The sequence below is a fragment of the Eurytemora carolleeae genome, unplaced genomic scaffold (assembly GCF_000591075.1).
Source record: "Eurytemora carolleeae unplaced genomic scaffold, Eaff_2.0 scaffold540, whole genome shotgun sequence".
Taxonomy (NCBI): domain Eukaryota; kingdom Metazoa; phylum Arthropoda; class Copepoda; order Calanoida; family Temoridae; genus Eurytemora; species Eurytemora carolleeae.
The window spans coordinates 80,567-102,958 of record NW_019396578.1 but is presented as its reverse complement, the minus strand read 5'-3'; the positions used below and the strand labels follow the sequence as shown (position 1 = coordinate 102,958).

Sequence of the window (22,392 nt, the reverse complement as noted above, 5' to 3'; positions counted from 1 at the left end):
AATAGAATAGAATAGAATAGAATAGAATATAATAGAATGGAATAGAATAGAATAGAATAGAAGAGAATAGAATAGAATAGAATGGAATAGAATAGAATAGAATAGAATAGAATGGAATAGATTAGGATAGGATAGAATAGAATAGAATATAATAGAATAGAATGGTATAGATTAGGATAGGATAGAATACAATAGAATAGAATAGAATAGAGTAGAATAGAATAGAATAGAATATAATAGAATAGAATGGAATAGATTAGGATAGGATAGAATAGAAGCTTCGCACCGAACTTTCTAGCAATAATTATTAGATGTATTGTTGGATAAGTTCTTAATTTTGTTACAGAGATAACCAGAAAGTTCTGGAATATGAAAATGACTTTTGGAAGCGAGTTATAACTTTAAAAAGTCCAATGAACATGAAACACAGCAATTGTGCAGTGTAAACAGACCCATTTCACAAAATTAATGATTTAAAAGTGTCAAGTAAATTTACCTGGTTTGTAACAACATAAACATCAACAAATACATTAAAGTATTGCTATGATGGCGTCTTCCTTATTCCATCGTTTTCTGGTTATCATTGTAGTCAAATTCATTTTTTAAGCCCTAACGGGTCATAAATTAAGTTGGGCATTTAGCTATCGTTTGTTTTTTTAAGACTTTTAAGATGTTTGGTCCTGTAAAAGGATTCACAACATTTTTAATATTTTTTTTTAACTTCAGAACTGTTTATTGTAAACATTTGCTTTTCTATTCACAGTATCAAGTTTTAATCCTAGAAGAAATATCTGAGGGAGGATATTTAAGTTAAGAAGGAAAAAAACTGAAAAAGTGCTTAAAAGGGCATTTCGTATCAATTATTACCGTTTCTTTTCACCATAGTTGTCAGTGACAAATTGCTTGAAAGAAAAGCTATCACCGGGGACTTAGTGCAATTTCTACTCTCTTTAGGGGAAAAATCTCGAAAGAAACTTTAAGGAAAAATGAATTCAATCACGAAACCTCTCCCTTTAACCATAGAATGATATCTAAATATGTGGTGTGGGTGCCCAGTTGTATTACCTAGTAAGAGGTGAGGTAGTGGATAGTTTAATCACCAGACCAACCATAGGAACTGCTGGCTCTAGATTAATATTCATCGTTTTAAAGGCACAGACATTGTTATACTTTTAACTTTAACTGCATGTCCGATTACCAACGGTACCCTTTAAACCTCTAGGATAAGTAAATCTAAGGGATATGTCAGTATTTTATCCATTTAAAAAGTGTTGGATTTTGTTCATTTCCTTTAATGTTTCTAAAATGTGGAAGTCATTGGAACAGAGAAACCAATTAAAATAATCAATTTTCAACTTGACAAATAAAAAAATATCTTATTTTTGATCAGACAAAGGTTTATAGGATACCATTGTATATTAGACAAGGACCACTTGAAGCCTCCATTTCAGTTCCTTTGAATATATTTTTGTTTCCTTCCGTTGCATACTTTTATATAATTATATTCCCATTCATTTTCTATCATTCTCTCAGTTTCAATTTAATTTCCTCATAACAAAAGGAAAATAAAATCTTTAAACAAATGTTGAGAAAATTACTTTCATTTGAGCTGCGAACTTTTAAATGAATGCAACGAAAAAATCAGTTGAACTTCCTTTATGATAACCAATCTCAAATCGGTCAACATTTTGAAAGTATTTACAAATCAGAAACATCGATTTTCGAATTTTTTCAATTAAAAAAAAGGGGTCATTCATTTTGCTGCTCAATCAAGGGAGGGACAGGTAACTGTTGATTTTGTAAACGATATTTCAACAAAAGAGATACCCCTAAAAATAAGTCAGGAAATAAAATCATCATCATTTTACTTTGCATCTCAGGGTCTACAGTGAAAAAAGGTCTCCGATAAGAAATTGGTCTTGGACAGGATGACAATTGTGTTCTCCAATGAAAAGGGGTTTTCCTATAGTACTCCGATGATTTCTTCCCCGACTCCTACAATACTTAAATCTCTCACCAACTTCAAGAACACGGGATGGAAAATGACAAAGTTCAAGTTGGCTAGAAACAGAAACCTCAACCTAGAAATTTAAATTAAATTTTTTTGAAAAAACTGAACAAAATGATTAATTTTCAAATTTAGTAAAAATGTTTTTTGTTTGTTTTGCTAAATTGTAATTACAGCCTCAGCGCTGCACATTCTGTCTACTTGCATTTTCTAGGTCACCACTCCTAGAACTTTAAGTTAGTAGTTTTTATTTGCTGCGAGGGAGCAATAGCTTCCCTGCTTTGAACCTCACATTTTTACTTTCCTATGAAAGGAGGGTTGCGGAGTAGTCCCTTTTTGCCAGATGTCGAGCAAAGCCCTTCCAGAAAGGGCTCCATCGCTAAGTTAAGTGGGTATAAAACCGGATTAGTTTTAGACAAAGTAGCTCTTTGTTATTACTATTTCTTGACTTAGTACCCCTACAGTGGGTACTGTAGTAAAGAAAGGAGGCTAGCTTATTTCTGTTTATTTTATTTTGTTGATTTTGATATTTACCTTGAGTGGTGACGACTTTTTACTCTCCACTTTAACTCCTTCTTTTTGATTCTGCCGTATAATTGAAGAGAGTCTTGTCAGCTCCCTACATAATGAAATCAAGAGGACTGTCTGTATAATAGAAGAGAGTCTTGTCAGCTCCCTACAAAATGAAATCAAGAGGACTGTCTGTATAATAGAAGAGAGTTTTATCAGCTCCTTATAAAATGAAATCAAGAGGACTGTCTGTATAATAGAAGAGAGTTTTGTCAGCTCCCTACAAAATGAAATCAAGAGGACTGTCTGTATAATTGAAGAGAGTCTTGTCAGCTCCCTACATAATGAAATCAAGGGGACTGTCTGTGTAATTAAAGAGAGAATTGTCAACTCCCTACATAATGAAATCAAGGGGACGAAGAGAGTCTTGTCAGCTCCCTACATAATGAAATCAAGGGGACTGTCTGTGTAATTAAAGAGAGAATTGTCAACTCCCTACATAATGAAATCAAGGGGACTGTCTGTATAATTGAAGAGAGTCTTGTCAGTTCCCTACATAATGAAATCAAGGGGACTGTCTGTATAATTGAAGAGAGTCTTGTCATCTCCCTACATAATGAAATCAAGGGGACTGTCTGTATAATTGAAGAGAGTCTTGTCAACTCCCTACATAATGAAATCAAGGGGACTGTCTGTATAATTGAAGAGAGTCTTGTCATCTCCCTACATAATGAAATCAAGGGGACTGTCTGTATAATTGAAGAGAGTCTTGTCAACTCCCTACATAATGAAATCAAGGGTACTGTCTGTGTAATTGAAGAGAGTCTTGTCATCTCCCTACATAATGAAATCAAGGGGACTGGCTGTATAATTGAAGAGAGTCTTGTCATCTCCCTACATAATGAAATCAAGGGGACTGTCTGTATAATTGAAGAGAGTCTTGTCAGCTCCCTACATAATGAAATCAAGAGGACTGTCTGTATAATTGAAGAGTCTTGTCAGCTCCCTACATAATGAAATCAAGAGGACTGTCTGTATAATTGAAGAGAGTCTTGTCAGCTTCCTACATAATGAAATCAAGGGGAATGTCTGTGTAATTGAAGAGAGTCTTGTTAGCTCCCTACATAATGAAATCTAGGGTACTGTCTGTATAATTGAAGAGAGTCTTGTCAGCTCCCTACATAATGAAATCAAGGGGACTGTCTTTATAATTAAAGAGAGTCTTGTCAGTTCCCTACATAATGAAATCCCGTATAATTTAAAGTTTTTAAAGCTTTTAAAGGTACCATTGGAATTTAGTCGCATATGCTATTCTGTAAATTCAATTCTATTCAACTGTTAAACAGTATATTTTACCACCTGGATAATCCCAGCAATGGCAATGCAGAAAGAGTTCCAAAATATATTATTTTATGGTTTAAAATACAAAATGGGATGAATAGAGATCCCTGTTTCTTTGAGACGGACAATTTCTGTATATAAACATTTACCTTAGCATTGATTCTGGTTAGAAATTAAGCAATGGTTAATGTTATAAATTTTAAGTCTAACACTGTTTAAAAAGAGTCTTGGTCAGACAAAGGTTCAAAGATTACCATGTGAAGCTTATATTTAACATTATAAAAGGAGGGTCATTGGACAACAATCAAGAACCGCAAAATAATTGTTTTTCTTCTTTATTTTCAGTAAGTTCCAGTAAAAGGTAAGCAGAAAAATTAGCGAAAGTCGCCGCTATTCTAAAACACGTTTTCTTTATTTTCCGTTCTTTTTTATTGCATAAACGATTATTTTCGTTCGCTAACGATTTCAAAATCAATAAGTTTTGCCGTGAGTTAACATAATCTTCCGTTAGATTTCAAAATCAAGAAGTTTTGCCGTGAGTTAACATATTCTTCCGTTAGATTTCAAAATCAACAGGGTTTGACGTGAGTTAAAGTAATCTTCCGTTGGATTTCAAAATCAACAGGGTTTGCCGTGAGTTAACGTAATCTTCCGTTAGATTTCTAAATCAACAGGGCTTGCCGTGAGTTAACGTAATCTTCCGTTAGATTTCTAAATCAACAGGGTTTGCCGTGAGTTAACATAATCTTCCGTTAGATTTCTAAATCAACAGGGTTTGCCGTGAGTTAACGTAATCTTCCGTTAGATTTCTAAATCAACAGGGTTTGCCGTGAGTTAACAAAATCTTCCGTTAGATTTTAAAAACTTTAAAAAAAAACTACCTGTCAGTTTCCTCGTAATTAACCTCTCTGCTATCTGGGGGAGGTGGAGTATGCAGGGCAGGATTTGTCCCTAGATAGCAGACTGATAGCTCCCCCCCTGCCCCCTCCTCATCCCCCTCATCCCCTGCCTCTCCTAGCAGGACAAGAAGACCTTCTCTTCTTGAAGAAATAACACTGTCCCAGAATTTACCAAGGGTAAGGCTTCTAGGAAGGCAGGGTAGCTGGGCAGCCCATCTAGATAAACAGAAAGGGTATATACAGAGTTACCCACACATAATGAGACTGCAAAGACGACCTAAAACTCTTTAATTATTATGATCCCACTGTTAAAATAAGAGTTCTGCCTGGAATAAAGTCGTGTAATTGTTTTGATTAATAAGGTGACATGTTTAAAGTTTCAAGGAATCATGAATATAAGGAAATAGTCAGTATAGGTTCCGTATCTACACAGAATAAGACTTGAAATGAAGATCTAATGATTTTTTATTATAATGAGCTAAAGGTTAGATTTGATACATTGATATATTTTCAATACATTTATCTTGTTTACTTTTTTCGATTTATTTGATATTTTCTTGAAAGAAAAAAACAATTGTATTATTATTATCATTATTATTATTAGTATTTGTTTAGTGGTTCATACATGGTATCATACACAATAAAATTTCACGCAAAATTTTCATAAGGAAGCGTAAAGTACTGATTTTGCGTTTGCGATAAGAGTTATTATTCTTACTTGAGTGTTGAGTTATCATAAACATGAAGAGTTTTATAGTTAGAGACGATAAGAGTTATTATTCTTACTTGAGTGTTGAGTTATCATATACATGAAGAGTATTAGAGTTGGAGACGATAAGAGTTATTATTCTTGAGTCCTGTACAAGTGAAGGGTAGCTAAGTTGAGTGACTGGAGTGTAATCAAACCTCATACTCCAATTCACAGATCCTTAAAATTCAATATGAAGGGTTACAGTGAGAAATTGAAAAATGTTAAGTGAATGTCGTCATTTTTGTTTTCTTTCCTTGAGACATTTCACAAAAGGTTTGTGATTGTTGCGATTAATATATCTCGAAAAAAGCTTCTAAGGCGCCGTGTAGGCTTTTAAGAGATAGGTTAGAGGGGTAGGGTTTAATGTACAAAGAACCAAAATAGAAAACAACATGATGTGTCGTACTCGTAGCGCCTTCAATATACCTGTATCTAGGAGTATTGTTAATGTTTGTCTTGAGAGTACACTAATTAAGTAAATGACTGTATCCAACAGTATTGTTAATATTTGTCTTGAGAGTACACTAATTAAGTAATTACCTGTATCTAGGAGTATTGTTAATGTTTGTCTTGAGAGTACACTGATTAAGGCTGGCTCCTCTCTATCTAACGACTGAATAACCTGAATAATTAATTATTTTTAAATTCTTAATTAAAAGTGAGTTTCCATTTAAAGAAGACCAGTGCAATCTATTTAAACCACAGTCTGATCAACCTTTTTTTTTCTTCGTGAAAATTGAATATTTCAAATTTTTTTCTATAAAATGACAAAACTATTAATAAAAGTACTCTTAAAACATAACTGTGTCTTTTTGAGAATTTTTAAAAGATATCCATTATCATCTCTTTGAAAATTAATTAATCTTATGTGTTTTTTGTATAAAGTAAATTAGGAAATTGGCAGAAGCCAACTAAACGATGATTCATTCTGTATATCTGTAGGCTACTGTTGTAAACCGGGCATATGTCTCTTTTAAATGTCCGGATGGTCACTGGAAATAAGACTACAGTCGGCTTTTCATCAGACATCCTTTCATGAAATCGGAAATACTGTGTAGTGTGTATATTAAAAATTGCATTAATTTTAAACGTTTTAGATTACACAGGCCCGTAATTGATAAAGAATAAATGAACTCTGAGTCTGCTGCAGACTCTGAAAGTGTTCAAATCCCCAATTCTGGTTTTTTTAAAAGTTTTATATTAGAATAATAAAACTGTCTGTTTAGTCTCCACACAGATTAAATTCAACACAGGAAACTGAACTTTTTTCTTCAGCAATAAAACTATTGTGCAAAGTTACCTATAAAAAACTCCAATGTTGGCATAGCAAAATTGAATTTTAAAAAAAGCAATTTAAATTACTTCATTTTTTTAAGCGGTTGTGCTTAACCCTATCACGATGGAGGGGGTGGGTGGTTGCATATAAAATGTATGCATAGGAAAGGATTAGAGGACGGTCAAACTGGTCAAACGGCTGGCCAGTGTTTCAACAAAATTCAAAATAGTCCATAAATGTTTTATTGATATAGTCCATAAATGTTTTATTAGATTAAGCTATAACGGATCTAAATTGGATGTATAACATGTGGCAAATATATTTGTCAAAAGTAATGAGATGGTCTTGAAATGTCGGGCCAGGGACATGTATCACATTCACCTATTTTACGTATCTAACTTAAATAATCTGCAAACAAAAAATGGGAATTTGCGAAAATCCAAATTTGTATCGGGATAGTGTGCAATTATTTCTTCGCAATAGTTAACATCTCCATCCAAAAAAATGTAATTACATGCATGCCCTTGCAAACATTAATTGAATTAAATCATAAGTAGATCTGTGTATCAAGCATCTTTTTTAGCTTTTCATTAATGAAAATCTAAAAAAAAGGCAAAACATCTAAATGTGTATTTTTTCGAATTTCTTTGAGCGTTATCGGATTTTTCGTTTACAACCAGCTGAATAGAATTTAGAATTTCAAATATTTAAGAAATTTTTTGAATTTTCTTTCTTAAAACTCTGAACAGTATATTACGTAATATTGGTAAACCATGACGTTTCCAACAAACTGTACTACACATCAATTATGTATACCTGAGGTCGAAACCTTTGTTTCATAAATCTCGGGATCAAGCATTGATTTACATCGTATAAACACGGATTTACATCGTATATACACGGATTTACATCGTATATACACGGATTTACATATTATATAAACGGATTTACATCGTATATACACGGATTTACATCGTATATACACGGATTTACATCGTACATACACGGATTTACATCGTATATACACGGATTTATATCGTATATACACGGATTTACATCGCATATACACGGATTTACATCGTATATACACGGATTTACATCGTATAAACACGGATTTACATCGTATATACACGGATTTACATCGTATATACACGGATATACATCGTATATACACGGATTTACATCGTATATACACGGATTAATTTCATTCTTTATCGATAAGTATTTTATTGTTGATATCTTGCAGGAAGAACTTTAATTCAGGAATGAAGTGTTAATCCTAAAGGAACTAAGTTTTTGCCACAAACTCTGATTTTCTAATCGCTACTCTGATTTTCTAATCGCTACTCTGATTTTCTAATTGCTATATTTTTGCAGCCAAATGTTGTAGACTTCAACTTTTTTAAACTATAAATTATTTTAGAGCAAATAATCTGGATTTGAAATATAAAAGGTTTACACCATCAGGTTGCAAATAAATAAGGAATAAGAACATTTGAATTTGTGACAAAAAGTTATTTTCACATCGGATAGCAAGATCAATCGTTCAAGGTTTAACGATATTTTACACAAAAGATCCTATCTCTGAATTCATTAAAAATGTATAACTTTAGGTAGAACTTTTGTTTTCCAACCTTTTATAAATATTTAATGTCAAATTTCACAAAATTTAAAATGCTTTTATTTTGTTTAAGTGAAACAAGAAACTTACATTTTGCATGCAGTTATACAAAAGAATGTTTTAAAGAAAATAAATTTATCGGTGTACTGTCAAAACCAAGATATATAGATAAAAACCTTATACGACTTCACTGATTACAGAGGCGAGAGTGACGTCATATGAGGTTTTAACATTCTATCTTAGGAAACGACATTTTTCGTACATTGAAGCGCATTAAGAGTAACCTAAGAAAGAAGAATAAAAACCTCATATGACTTCACTGATTACAGAGGCGAAAGTGACGTCGTATGAGATTTTTTATCATTCTATCATTGAAGAGCATTGAGAATAACCTAGCTTATTATACAACCTTGAGCAAACCAAATATTTGTGAAAACAACAAATAAATTGAAACAAAAAGTACAATTTATAAAAAAGTGCTGTACGGTGCATCTGACTTTCATTTTTCATTTACAGCCCCTTTAAGGTCCAGAGTTTTCTTGTGACTGAGAATTGTATCAACTCGTACCTGGTTTAAAATATACCTGAATATTATAAATGGGTTCTCCTATATTGGTTTTCCATGAAGCTGATAGGCGTCTCCCTCCTTGAGCGTCCTGATACAGTGAGAAACATTAAAACGTGAAATGGGAGGACGACATTTAGGCATTATTTTGTGTATTTACTGTTCTTATCAGTGGGTGAACAAAACTTATTGTTACTGATGCTTTATTATCAGTGACTTAAATTATTGTCAATCATGTTTGAGTCTAATAGTCAACTTCCAAATCCACAGTTTTATAAGTCCCTTTGTATAAAATCAGAGTCCATTTACATAAAATCAGAGTCCCTTTGTATGAAATCAGAGTCCCTTTGTATGAAATCAGAGTCCCTTTGTATAAAATCAGAGTCCCTTTGTATAAAATCAGAGTCCCTTTGTATATCATCAGAGTTCCTTTGTATAAAATCAGAGTCCCTTCGTATAAAATCAGAATCCCTCTTCGTAAAAAATCAGAGTTCCTTCGTATAAAATCAGAGTCCCTTAGTATGAACGTATTATAACGATAAATTAAAATTGGTTATCTTAGTTTGATCTAGTTCCTTAAGATCTACTTTCTACACTATTGTCGGCTGGATTACAAAAAGCATATAAAAAAAGACCAAAAAAATTACTGGCCTTTAGTCAAAACTGTAATTTTAACATATGTTCACAGTCCTGTTTTACATTTAGTTGTTTAACAAACTATTTTACTTTAGGAAGAAATTTTTCAAAATGATTTAGATTTTTCACATGTTGGATAAAATGTAAATAAAAAAACGATTGTCCCCAGTTTGCGCCAGACGGCCCTATAGAAGAAATATAAGTCTGATGGCTGAAAATTATATTTACAACACAAAACATTTTTTTTTTCATTTGTTCTTTAAAAAGCTGACCTGTAATTCTTTCTTTCCATCTGATGAGGTTGCCAGCTCACGATATTTATAGCTCTCTACACTAAACAGGAAGAATTGTAAATATACAGGGTGTTTCTTTCTAAACAGGTAGAATTGTAAATATACAGGGTGTTTCTTACAAAAATAGATAAGTTTAGATATACAGGGTGTTTCTTACTATACAGAGAGAATTTTGTAAATATACAGGGTGTCCAACAAAACAGAGAGAATGGTAAATATACAGGATGAACCTCTAAACAAAGATGATTTGTAATGTATATAGGGCGTCACAGTCAACAAAGAGCTTATAAATAAGCATAATGTCCCAAAAAAACTGTATGAAAAAAATTTTACAACTTTTATTCTTGGTTTATGTTTATTGGGCAAAGAGAATAGAATATAAATTAGAGGGGAATTTACTAGAAAAACGTGTAAAACGGCCATTTTGTTGTACTGTTTCCATACTACAGGTGTAATTCACATATTTATGCTATGTAACCTTTTGGGCCCTGGAATATCATTTTATAGAAAATCTAAAATTAATGTAAAAAGAAAACCAAATTATGAAATATGCTGGTTTCATAATTGACCAATGATAATTTCACATAGACTCTATGCCTTTCACTTTACAAACGATGATTTTCCGTTATTACTATAAATCAAATGATGTTTTATTCACCTAATTCATTATAAAGTTTATTTAACAGCGTTAAAAAATCCGAAATTGAAATGAATAGTCTAGGGAACATACTATATTAATGTACTCTACTGCATATAATTTGTGAACATTTACATGATTTGTACACGTTGAACTCCCTTTCAGGCAAAATTCAAACCGAGAGATTCCCTAAATTCCCCTCTAATATATATTCTATTCTCTATATTATTGGGAAACCCTGTAGTTTTAATAAAGCAGATAAAGAACAAACAGGTTTGTGTCCAGTGACGAGATAGGTCTGCTGAAAAGGAGGTTTGTGTCCCGTGACGAGATAGGTCTGCTGAAAAGAAAGGTTTGTAAGTCCCATGAAGAGCTAGGTCTGCTGAAAAGAAAGGTTTATGTTCCGTGACGAGACAGGTCTGCTGAAAAGAAAGGCTTATGTTCCGTTACGAGACAGGTCTGCTGAAAAGATAAGTTTGTGTCCTGTGACGTGAAAGACCTGCAAAAAAGATAGGTTGTTGTCCCATGAAGAGAAAGATCTGCTGAAAAGGAAGGTTTATGTAGTCTCATGACGAGATAGGTCTGCTGAAAAGAAAAGTTTGTGTCCCATGACGAGAAAGACCTGCTGAAAAAAAAGTTTATGTTCCGTGACGAGACAGGTCTGCTGAAAAGATAAGTTTGTGTCCTGTGACGTGAAAGACCTGCTAAAAAGATAGGTTGTTGTCCCATGACGAGAAAGATCTGCCGAAAAGAAAGGTTTGTGTAGTCCCATGACGAGATAGGTCTGCTGAAAAGAAAAGTTTGTGTCCCATGACGAGAAAGACCTGCTGAAAAATAAAAGTTTGTGCATTCCCATGGCGAGATAGGTCTGCTGAAAAGAAAGGTTTATGTTCCATGACGAAACAGGTCTGCTGAAAAGAAAGGTTTATGTTCCATGACGAGACAGGTCTGCTGAAAAGAAAGGTTTGTGCAGTCCCACGGCGAGATAGGTCTGCTGAAAAGAAAGGTTTATGTTCTATGACGAGACAGGTCTGCTGAAAAGAAAGGTTTATGTTCCATGACGAGACAGGTCGGCTTAAAAGAAAGGTTTGTGTAGTCCCCTGGCGAGATAGGTCTGCTGAAAAGAAAGGTTTATGTTCCATGACGAGACAAGTCTGCTGAAAAGAAAGGTTTATGTTCCATGACGAGACAGGTCTGCTGAAAAGAAAGGTTTATGCCCTGTGACGAGACAGGTCTGCTGAAAAGAAAGGGTTATGCCCTGTGACGAGACAGGTCTGCTAAAAAGAGGTTTGTTCAAAACAGTAAAAAAACCAAAAAGTGCTGAAACAATTTAATATATTTATTCCTAAAGAACAAGAATTGCTCCCTTTAATCATTTGATATTCCAGAGTTGGACTAATAAGAGATATTAATTGTTTAAAAATAAGGTTGGAGGCGAGTATCCAGTTCATTTTTCTACATTTTAAACGCAGTTTTATGAACAAACTTAGGTTCACACGTTTTTACAAATAGTCAAGAACATCCCCCTTGCAACCTGCCTACATGATCTTAATAATGATGATCTATATTAAAAGGAACTGAGTTTTTGCCACAAACTTTGATTTTTTCTTAACTATATCTTAGAGCTCAATGTTGCAGAACGTTGATACATCAAAACGATAAATTCTATTAGATCGTATAATTTAAGTTTGAAATATCAAAAGTTTACAACATAATTTTGTAAAGATCAAGAAATTAGAAAAATTATGTTTGTGTCAAAAACTCAAATTCTTTGGCTTGTCTTTTTTGTTTCGAGAAAAGTCGAAACAGCTGAACCGATCAGGCACAAATTTTTGTGTGACAACCCATATTTTGCCATTAAAAAAAGAAGATTTTTCGAACATTAATTGGGACTTGAAAAAGTGAAATTGTTTCCAGAAAAGAGCTTGAAAGAATTGTATTAATAACAATAATAAATATATTGAAAATAATGATAATAATTATAGTAGTCGTTTATCTGAATAATATTAAATATAATTTTGTTGTATTTTTGTACTTGTTAACTTTCAAGAGCTCCTAAATTCAATAATATAGATTTTATAAGTTTGTTCTGATTGAAATGTTTAATTTTACTTTCTTGAAAAAAAATAAAAGTTAAAATTCTCCTTCCACATTTCATTCAAAAAGTGTTAGTAAACAAGGCTTTAAGGGCACTTCGCCCACATATTCTATTTCATTTTTAAACATTTTCTCTTTGTATTTATTGTAAAAAAAAATCAAAAAAATCGCGGCTTTATATACATCGTAAAACAAAAACAAAGAAAATGGCGGACATTCTAAAAAATCGTCGATTTTCTAAATTTTGTTAGAGGCAAATTTTTGAAAATTCGATCATTCATAAACCTTTCCTGTGGTCATGTGTCCCACACAAAATTTGGATCGATCGGTTCAGCCATTTGACGCATAGTATACATAAAGATATAGAGATTTATGAGATATTAACCACACAATCATGAAATATGTTTTAATCTTTAACATAGTTATAATGATTTTATCTTATCAAAACGTATTGTAAAATAACACATAATCCATAATAAAATTTAGACATTTGGAAGATTTTTAGTTTTTCTATTAGTGGATTTTCACAAAACGTTTAATGTTTTACCTTGTAAATGAATGAGAATCCTGTTCAAATATAGAAATAGCTCCATCTAGTGATAACACAGCAATATACTCTCTGGTTTGTCCTCCCCCGAAGGACCCAGTTACAAAAGAATAAGAAGATCTAAAAAAGATCAAAATACAGATATTGTGAATATTGTGAATTAAGTTTTTTCTTTTCCTAACTCTTGAGTGTCAACAGTAAAGGAACTGTAGATTTAATAACAGGGACCTGCCGATTCACATCGGTAACCTTTACACTTTCCTTGGGAAAATATATACTTTGGACAAAGTTACAACACTGTTTCTAAAGCACAAATGAGAAAGTTATTATATAAAGAAGCCACAACTAAAAACAATCATTTTTCAAAGAGAAAATTATTGATATCTCATGCACATCCTTTAATTAAGGTAACTTTAGGAAGTCTGGCTTAATTTGAAAAAGTTTGTTTGTACTTACATTTTTTGTACTTTATTTTTTGAATTTCAACAAAAATATAAAACTGTGGAAGATAAACTATATAAATATAAATATAAATATATATATAAACATATATTAAACATGTAAAAGTCTACACCATGTTATGGTCTAAAGTTTCCAAGTTTTATAGAAAAGCTTCCACCAAGAAAAATAACATTTCATAAAAGTTTTCATTATGATTTTTAGAAACCATAAAGAGTGGATATTTTGAAGAACTTATCTCAGATTTAGAATCCCAAGAGAATACTTGAAGAAACTTCAAGAGGAGAGAAAACATTGTTTATTTCGGAAGAAAAATATGTTAACCGGGATATTTTTGTGAAGACTTAAATCTTACATATCAGATCTAGGGTTTCTATGCGCAAGGCGATTTTAACTGCGGACAATTGCAAGCTCTTCAATTGAGCACAATTCCGAACAATTCCGCACAATTCAGCGCAATTCAAGCACTATTCTCCTCAAATCCGTGCAATTCAAGCCAACTTCAACAAATTCTGCGATTCCGAACAACGAAATTCCGTTTGGTAAACCTAGATAGAACCTTTTTCTCAGAAAAATCCCTTCTAAAATATTAATATTTGATATTTGTTTTTAATATTAAATTTCTTAGTTTTTAAACTAAACTATGATAAAATTCTTTAATGACAGTTTTGTAAAACAGCAAAACATTCCATTAATAAAAGATAAAATATTTATTTGTAAATCATTAACGAATGACACAGATCTTTCATGACAAATAAAAAATAATAAATTTGATTAGCGAACGGGGAAAAAACGTTAACTGATATGTAAGTTTAAAATGGAACAGTTACTTGAGGAGCTGTTCACCTCGTTAATGTTTCTATCCATTTACGAACAAATTGAATAAAGATTGAACTTCACAAAACCGCTTGTAATAGCTAGATCAAAAAAATAAAAAATATAACGAATCTCTGAGTGTGAACTTGTAGAGCCTTCTTATTTTTCAACCCCATCAGATACAAGAGAAGATTAAGTTTTAAGTTGTAGCTTTATACTAACTTTGTTTTTGATTTATTATCTCACAAACTTTTACTTTATAAATCACATAACAGCAGTCTTATAATATCTCAGCAGACAAAACATGTTTGCAATACATATTTTTGAAAAGAAAATTTAAACGAATTCAACAATTAAAAGTTAACATATTTTTTAAACCTATCTATTGGAGAACGTGTTTTCCACCCCCCCCCCCCATTTGGGTGTTTCTGCATAGCTTTAAATCGGCTTACACTAATGCACTCAAAGTTTTTTCCCTTTTCCAACCTTATAAGTGAAGACTAATAAATTATAAGTCTTTGTCACAAACTCAAATTTTCTAATTCCTATATTTGCCACCTGATGCTGTAAACATTTCATATTTCAAACTTATATTTTTTAATCAAACAGAATTCATAGTTTAAAATATCTAAGGTCTACGACATTGGGTTTCAACCATAAAGGGATTAGAAAATCAGAGTTAGTGGCATTGACTCAATTCCGTTTACAAAAAAATCTGACTGTACCTAGTAAGGATATGTTGATAAACAAGTGTCAAAGCATAACTGTCTCCCTGTGCATCTGTTCCCTGGTTTCTAGACAGATAGAATACAGACAGCTGTCTAGGGTGCAGGACAGCTAGCTGTTGAGATCCTCCAGACTGGGAACCTGGAATGTTACATTGTCATGAATTGAATAAAAGGAACTGATATTCACCTCAAGCTAACATTTTTAATCCCAATATCTTGCAACCTGATGGTAAAAATTCTTTTTTCAAGCTTTGATTTTTTGAACAAGCAGTTTTAATATCAAAGTTTAACGCCATCAGGTTGCAAAGATGTAAGAATTAGAAAATTAGAGTTGAGGCAAGTATTTAGTATATACTACAGATTAAAATATGCTTTAGCTAGGGTTTCCATCAAAATTTTCGTTGAACAAAATTCGCGAAAATGTTTGATAAAAATCGAAGTTTTTCCATTTCGCAAACATTTTTTGACAAATTTTACGAAAATGAACAAAAAATTCTCGTTTTCGTTTACATTTTAGTTGGCTGAACGAAATTTTCGCGAAAGAGATTGAACGAAAAAGGCATAAAACAAGATTGATGATTTTATTATTTTAAAAATAGAATTTTAGAGTAAAAGATTATCCGTGGCTTCGTCCTACCTGACATAAAAGTTCCACATTTCAGCTGGAGGATTGGTGCTCCTAGTCGTTGTTCTAGCATTAGATCTTCAACACTAAAATAGTAAATTTTAAAGGGACTGTCACTGAAATTTTAAGGTATCTTTGATTAAGTGGCATGTTCTACTCACAAGGAAACTCTTTAATTCATTATTTGATCAATGGGTAAACAATTTCCCCTGCAGAAATCCTTAAACTACAACAATAAACCTATCAAATTTTAAGAGGGAAAACATGGATATATTATTTATTCTTGAAAAGAATGGGGTGTGAAATTGTGAATCAGACATGCCACTTGGATTCATGGAGGGTCCATAAAAATAAAGCTTTCAGTACTTTTAAAAAGACTGTGACCATTATTTCTATTTTTTCATATTGAACTCTTTTGTAAGTTTATTGTTTGAAAATGAATAATACGATTTTAAAACGCTATCGATGCAGTAAATGCTCAATTTGATTCTGTATATTTTATTGTTAACTTGGACATCATTATAAAGATTTTTAATCATTAATTCACCTATATTTAACCAGAAAAATGTTTAGTTCTTTCAAAAAAGGAATAAAAATCATAAAATCTTCTAATTAGACATATTATTAAAAGAAAACACTAAAGAATCAAAATAAATCAAAACATGGGGACACATTAATTAAAAACTTTAAAAGATAATTTAATAAACTTTGATAAAAAAGGAAAAAAATGTTACTTAATATCACCTGTATCCTTGATCCTGCCTGGCAGTTGGTTGATAAACCTGTAGCAAACCAGTCAGAGATCCAACAATAATCTAAATATTACAATTATTTTATTTGGAGGATTTCATTCAAATGTTTAGGAGATTTTCAATAATGTAAGTAATTAAAACATTGGATTCATTTTTTTTTTCAAACTAGAAGCGAAATTTGAACCAATTCAATTACTTCATTTGGAGGATTTTTATTGTTCCAAATGGCAAGCAAATTTTCAGCAAGACAGTTGGTAAAAATTCAAAAATTTAAACAATTGATTTATTACATTTTGAGGATTTTCTTCTATACAAATTTAAATACTTAATTAAATACAATTACATTCAATTAAATGCAATTTATACTTTGGTAGATTTAGAAGAAATATTTTTAAAACTTCCCAACCAGTGGCCGAATTTAAATAATTTGAGCGGCGGTTTAAATTTAAGCCGCGGCTTAAATATGGTTGTTCCATTTAAAATTGTATCAAATGTTTCAAGATTTAAGCCGGCGCTTAATTTAAATCGGATTTTGGCGGATTTAAACTGCGGCTCAAATTCTTTAAATTCCATCTCAGAGCAGTTTAAGTCCTGTACAGTCCTTTTCAATTGAGTTTATGATTCTGCATTTTTTATAAATATGTTTTATTAAAGTTGGCTTTGGATAATGTGTTGCACGGTTGCACCTCTAAATTTAGACTTTAAGACCTTTCTATTTTAAGGGAAGGGAGGGGGGGGGGGACTTAATGTTGCATGATTATTAGTTTTTTTTCCTCCTCAACGGTTTCTCTATAGGGGTTTGGAATATATTAGGTTTATTATCTTTAATAACCTTAATATTTCTTTTTTATTGCATTTGTAAACAATTCTTTTTTTTTACATGTGCATACTTCGTACTGTATTGTGATTTATACTTGTGAGTTAGAGAGATAGGGTTTTTGTTAATATAAAGTATTCATCATTTTGCAAGAATGGCCGGATTGATTTGTGTACACTTGAGTTTTTTCACTGTTCTGTGAAAAGAACCCAATGTACTGTAATCTGATGTTCTAAAAGTTGTACCCACTTTAAATTGTACAGTCCTCATGTACAATGTACAGGACAGTCAGATTACTGTGCAATTTAAACATTACAGTGTACAAGGTACTGTACAGTGTACAAGGTACTGTACAGTGTACAAGGTACTGTACAGTGTACAAGGTACTGTACAGTGTACAAGGTACTGTATACAGTGTGCAAGGGACTGTACAGTGTACAGGGTAATGTACAGTGTACAAGGTACTGTACAGTGTATAAGGTACTGTACAGTGTACAAGGTACTGTACAGTGTACAAGGTAATGTACAGTGTACAAGATACTCTACTGTGTACAAGGTAGTGTAAAGTGTACAAGGTACTGTAAAGTGTACAAGGTACTGTACAGTGAGCAAGGTACTGTACAATCTACAGGGTAATGTACAGTGTACAAGGTACTGTACTGTGTACAAGGTACTGTAAAGTGTACAAGGTACTGTAAAGTGTACAAGGTGCTGTACAGTGAACAAGGTACTGTACAGTGTACAAGGTACTGTACTGTGTACAAGGTACTGTACCGCGTACATGGTACTGTACAGAGTACAAGGTACTGTACAGTGAACAAGGTACTGAACTGTTTACAGTGTCCTGTACAATGTACAGTACCAAGTACAGTTTACATCCCAAAACTATACCTGTTGGTTACCCTGTTCGCCTCCTGTTAGAGTTCCAACTGAAAGAGAACTACTAGTTTCCTCCCTTCTACCTGCAGACCACCATTCACGGGCTTTAAACAACGACATTTTACCTGAAACAAAAACGCTTCAATTCAGTTTAGTTATTAATCTGAAATTGAACGCCAAATCTACTGTATAAAATATTGAACTTATGGTAAAGGTAAAAAGTGTATTATGTAAGTATCTCAGAAAATTAACAATATTCAAATTATTTATCGAACAACTTGTATTTTTATTATATGCTTAATTATATGGAGAAAAGTATAAGAGTTTTTTTGTTTATATATTATGACATTTCCCCAATATTTCAAAAATGCATATGAAGAAAAGTTCTCGATCAACCAATCTGTTCAACCATTTTGTGAATTAGAGGTTTAAAAAAGTATTTAAATATTTTGTGTGAAAAATCTATATATGGAAGTTTCAATATTGTGCAGATGTAAATGGTTTGGTGACAAAATGTCAATAAATATATTCAAAGTCAAATTTCACCGTGTTTATTATTATTTCTGACTGAGGTATGAGAAAGGAAAATAAATAGTGGAGTGTATCTTTCTATCTATATTTTTACCTATCTATCTATCTATATTATTTATCTATCTATCTATTGGATTAAGTACCTGGGGAAAGGAATTAAAACCACATAACAATTTGTGCTGTGGAGGCTTTCTTTTCAAACATATATCTTATATGTTATAAACAAAACAATAACCACTGCTATTTTTATATTTTGTTGTTGCTTTTTATATTTCAACATAACATTTAAAAAAAAATGTTGTTAATTTATCCCCATTCTCTCCAATATTTTAGATATTTTATTTCAAACTTTTACAGTTTTCATAAAAATTAATGTATTTCCCAAACTTTTCTGAAACTTTTCTTTCCAACCATTGAACAAAATTCAGAGATTGAAACCGCTTAGAGCAAAGATAAAGGTGAGAGATTTCAAATATTTTCTGCAAGCCTCACACACTATTGCACAGTCTGTATATATATACTTGCATTCAATATTTGTAACTTAGTGAATAAAACTGCAAAGGCTAAATCATAAAGATGGTATTTACCTGCACTGTAAAAAATTGGTTATTTTTTAATATGGTATAGTAAAAAAACACAAAATCAATAGATGACCGTTTAACCTCTATTTCAGGTGTATAAAAAGCATGTATAATAATATGTTAGGACGGGCCGGGTCGATTCCATGGGGTGCGTTGACCCTCCCCTTTGAAATATCTTTCATATGCAATATCTAAATTTGTCCATTTTTTAGCATAACACATTCACAATTACGTTCAGAACAATATGAAAAAAATGAAAATTTCCATTTTATTATTAATATATTTTGTTAGCAAAAATAAAATTGAAATTAATACCCCCCCCCCCCTCCCACCCCTCCAGGAGTGATAAATTTAATAGAACTAAAATATTAATTTTTAACCAATATTTGACTCCTGGTCTAGAAAGATACTCTACCTCAATGTCCAATATCTATCAGAAATAAATTGAGCACCTTACACTGATCCAGATTGCTTCAATACTGAGCACCTTACATTGATCCAGATTGCTTCAATACTGAACACCTGACATTGATCCAGATTGCTTCAATACTGAGCACCTTACATTGATCCAGATTGCTTTAATACTGAGCACCTGACATTGATCCAGATTGCTTCAATACTGAGCACCTTACATTGATCCAGATTGCTTCAATACTGAACACCTGACATTGATCCAGATTGCTTCAATACTGAGCACCTTACATTGATCCAGATTGCTTTAATACTGAGCACCTGACATTGATCCAGATTGCTTCAATACTGAGCACCTTACATTGATCCAGATTGCTTCAATACTGAGCACCTGACATTGATCCAGATTGCTTCAGTACTGAGCACCTTACATTGATCTAGATTGCTTCAATACTGAGCACCTTATATTGATCCAGATTGCTTCAATACTGAGCACCTGACATTGATCCAGATTGCTTCAATTTTCAAGACTGGGTCAACTTTAAAGTGTTTCAACACCATTTGTTCTAACAATGTAATTATGCTTTTTTTATAGATTTAAAATTCAGTGATGGTGATGGACCAAACCTCTGTAGAGTAAAAAAGTAGAAGTTAGTCCCACATTTATTGAAAATATATTTCGGTCTGGGTTGACCCTCGTCAGTTCTAACGATATAATAACCATCAAAATCGATAAAAAAAAAATTTAAAAATGTAAAAATCACAAGAATATAAACAAATAAAAAGATTATTCAAAATAAAAATTTGGGCTGTCAAATGGACATAAGGGAAAAGAACTCAGATTATGAGATGGAAAAAAGATAATTTGCAAATATTCACTTTCTAAAAAAAAGTTTTTTTGTACTACCCAATTTTATCCATTAAATGAACATTTTATACTTTATTGTTGGGCTATATATTTTAAATATATTTATTCACACACATAGATATACATACTACTAATGGTGTACTTTAAATTTGTTTTGTTCAAATCATGTTAAAGTTTTGGTATTGAATATTCATTGTGCTTCAAATATATACATATTCATTCTCATAATAATCTCTTATTTCATAAACCTGCAATTTCAAAGAAATCTTATAGACAGCTTTTTAATAATCAAACAATTACACTATATACACTATAAACTATATTGATGCAGGAAAACTAATCCAAATGTTAGCAATCATTGAGAACAAATCAGCTCTCGGTGTTTCTAGCTGACTTGAGCTGAAAATGGTGGATATAGAGATTAATGCGTAATCTTCTCTTTTTCTTAATATCGAGACTAACCTAATCTTGTACTTGTATCCTGAAAAGTGTATAAAATTCAACCAATCACAGTCGCGTATATGAAGGCAATATATTTGAAATTTTGCGCGCATTTTAAGATTATACACAGAAATGGAAGGAACTCTCTAATTTAGAAAACCCGGTTTTTGATTTTTCTCTACTTTATCCAAGAAAGAACGGTTTAATAATAAAATCAAAAGTGTGTCCATTGGAATTGGTATTAAGGATATCTCATTCTAAAGTTTTCAGCTTCGAACTCATTTCACACTCAATAATAAAGGATCTAATCCATTATAATGATGGGAGTAATTTAAAATAAAAATATGAATATGAATATGAATGTCACACTCAATAATAAAGGATCTAGTCCATTATAATAATGGGAGGAATTTAAAATAAAAATATAAATATGAATATGAATGTCACACTCAATAATAAAGGATCTAGTCCATTATAATGATGGGAGTAATTTAAAATAAAAATATGAATATGAATGAAAATATCATTGGATCACTGTTACCGTAGCAAGCTAATCTGTCAGTAAACTTAATAAAACTCTTCTTAAAACTTTGAAATGGATTCCAAATAATCTTTACACTCATTATTGAGAAATTAAAAATATTTCTATTATCCAGAGTCTGAAACTAAAAAATGCCTGAAATTAAAGTTATAGAAAATATAATGTAAATAAAAACTAACAATAAAATATAATGTTTCTAATAAAACAAATTGCATATCTCCGTACAAATGCATTCTTATGAAACCCGGTTTTCAATGCTAGGTTTCATAACAAAAACTATTAAGTTTTGGGCTAAGGAGAGAGGGTAACATTAGCTTCAGGACTAAAGCTGAACTATCAATAACTGTAGTTGCAACGATTTTTAATTCAGGGATCGCATTGAAGGCACTGTAGGCGTAATTTCAAGTGGCTTTTGATACAAAATGACCAAGATTCTTAACAATGTTAAAAATTAGATATCAATGTTTATTGTTTTGAAAAACTGATTATTTTCCAATGTGGTTTCTCTACAAAAGAAACTTGCGTATCTCTTTAACTGCATAGAAAACATATGGGATATCATCATAATTAAACTTATAATCTTATAAAATCAACATTATCTTCAACATTATTGATCAGACAATAGTTTCAACGTTTTAACCCTATTCCTGCTGGGGGGGGGGAACAATTTGACCCCCCCTATAGTTTTTTTTTACATAACTCAAAAAGTATTGGTCTGAGGCTGTTGAAATTTTCTGACTTTTCTTACATACCCAAAGCCCT

At 31.9% G+C, this 22,392-nt stretch overlaps 2 protein-coding genes across 2 annotated transcripts; both read right to left on the bottom strand.

Annotated features, from left to right (window-relative positions):
• Positions 1 to 1,061: 1,061 nt before the first annotated feature.
• LOC111705827 (protein PTHB1) lies at positions 1,062 to 9,986 on the bottom strand. The gene is made up of 8 exons (XM_023478508.1): positions 9,880 to 9,986; positions 8,991 to 9,062; positions 6,050 to 6,131; positions 5,545 to 5,686; positions 4,741 to 4,974; positions 2,543 to 2,627; positions 2,018 to 2,081; positions 1,062 to 1,126 (listed from the first exon to the last, which is right to left on the bottom strand). Exons 4-8 carry the CDS (start codon positions 5,667 to 5,669, stop codon positions 1,062 to 1,064), a joined length of 573 nt encoding a protein of 190 aa, XP_023334276.1. The 5' UTR covers positions 5,670 to 5,686; positions 6,050 to 6,131; positions 8,991 to 9,062; positions 9,880 to 9,986.
• A 2,543-nt stretch (positions 9,987 to 12,529) lies between these two features.
• LOC111705825 (protein PTHB1) lies at positions 12,530 to 18,378 on the bottom strand. Its single transcript, XM_023478506.1, has 6 exons — positions 18,270 to 18,378; positions 16,554 to 16,624; positions 15,822 to 15,895; positions 15,182 to 15,323; positions 13,182 to 13,301; positions 12,530 to 12,533 (listed from the first exon to the last, which is right to left on the bottom strand). The coding sequence occupies exons 1-6, from the start codon at positions 18,375 to 18,377 to the stop codon at positions 12,530 to 12,532; spliced, it is 519 nt and encodes a 172-aa protein (XP_023334274.1). The 5' UTR covers position 18,378.
• Between the last annotated feature and the right edge of the window lie 4,014 nt (positions 18,379 to 22,392).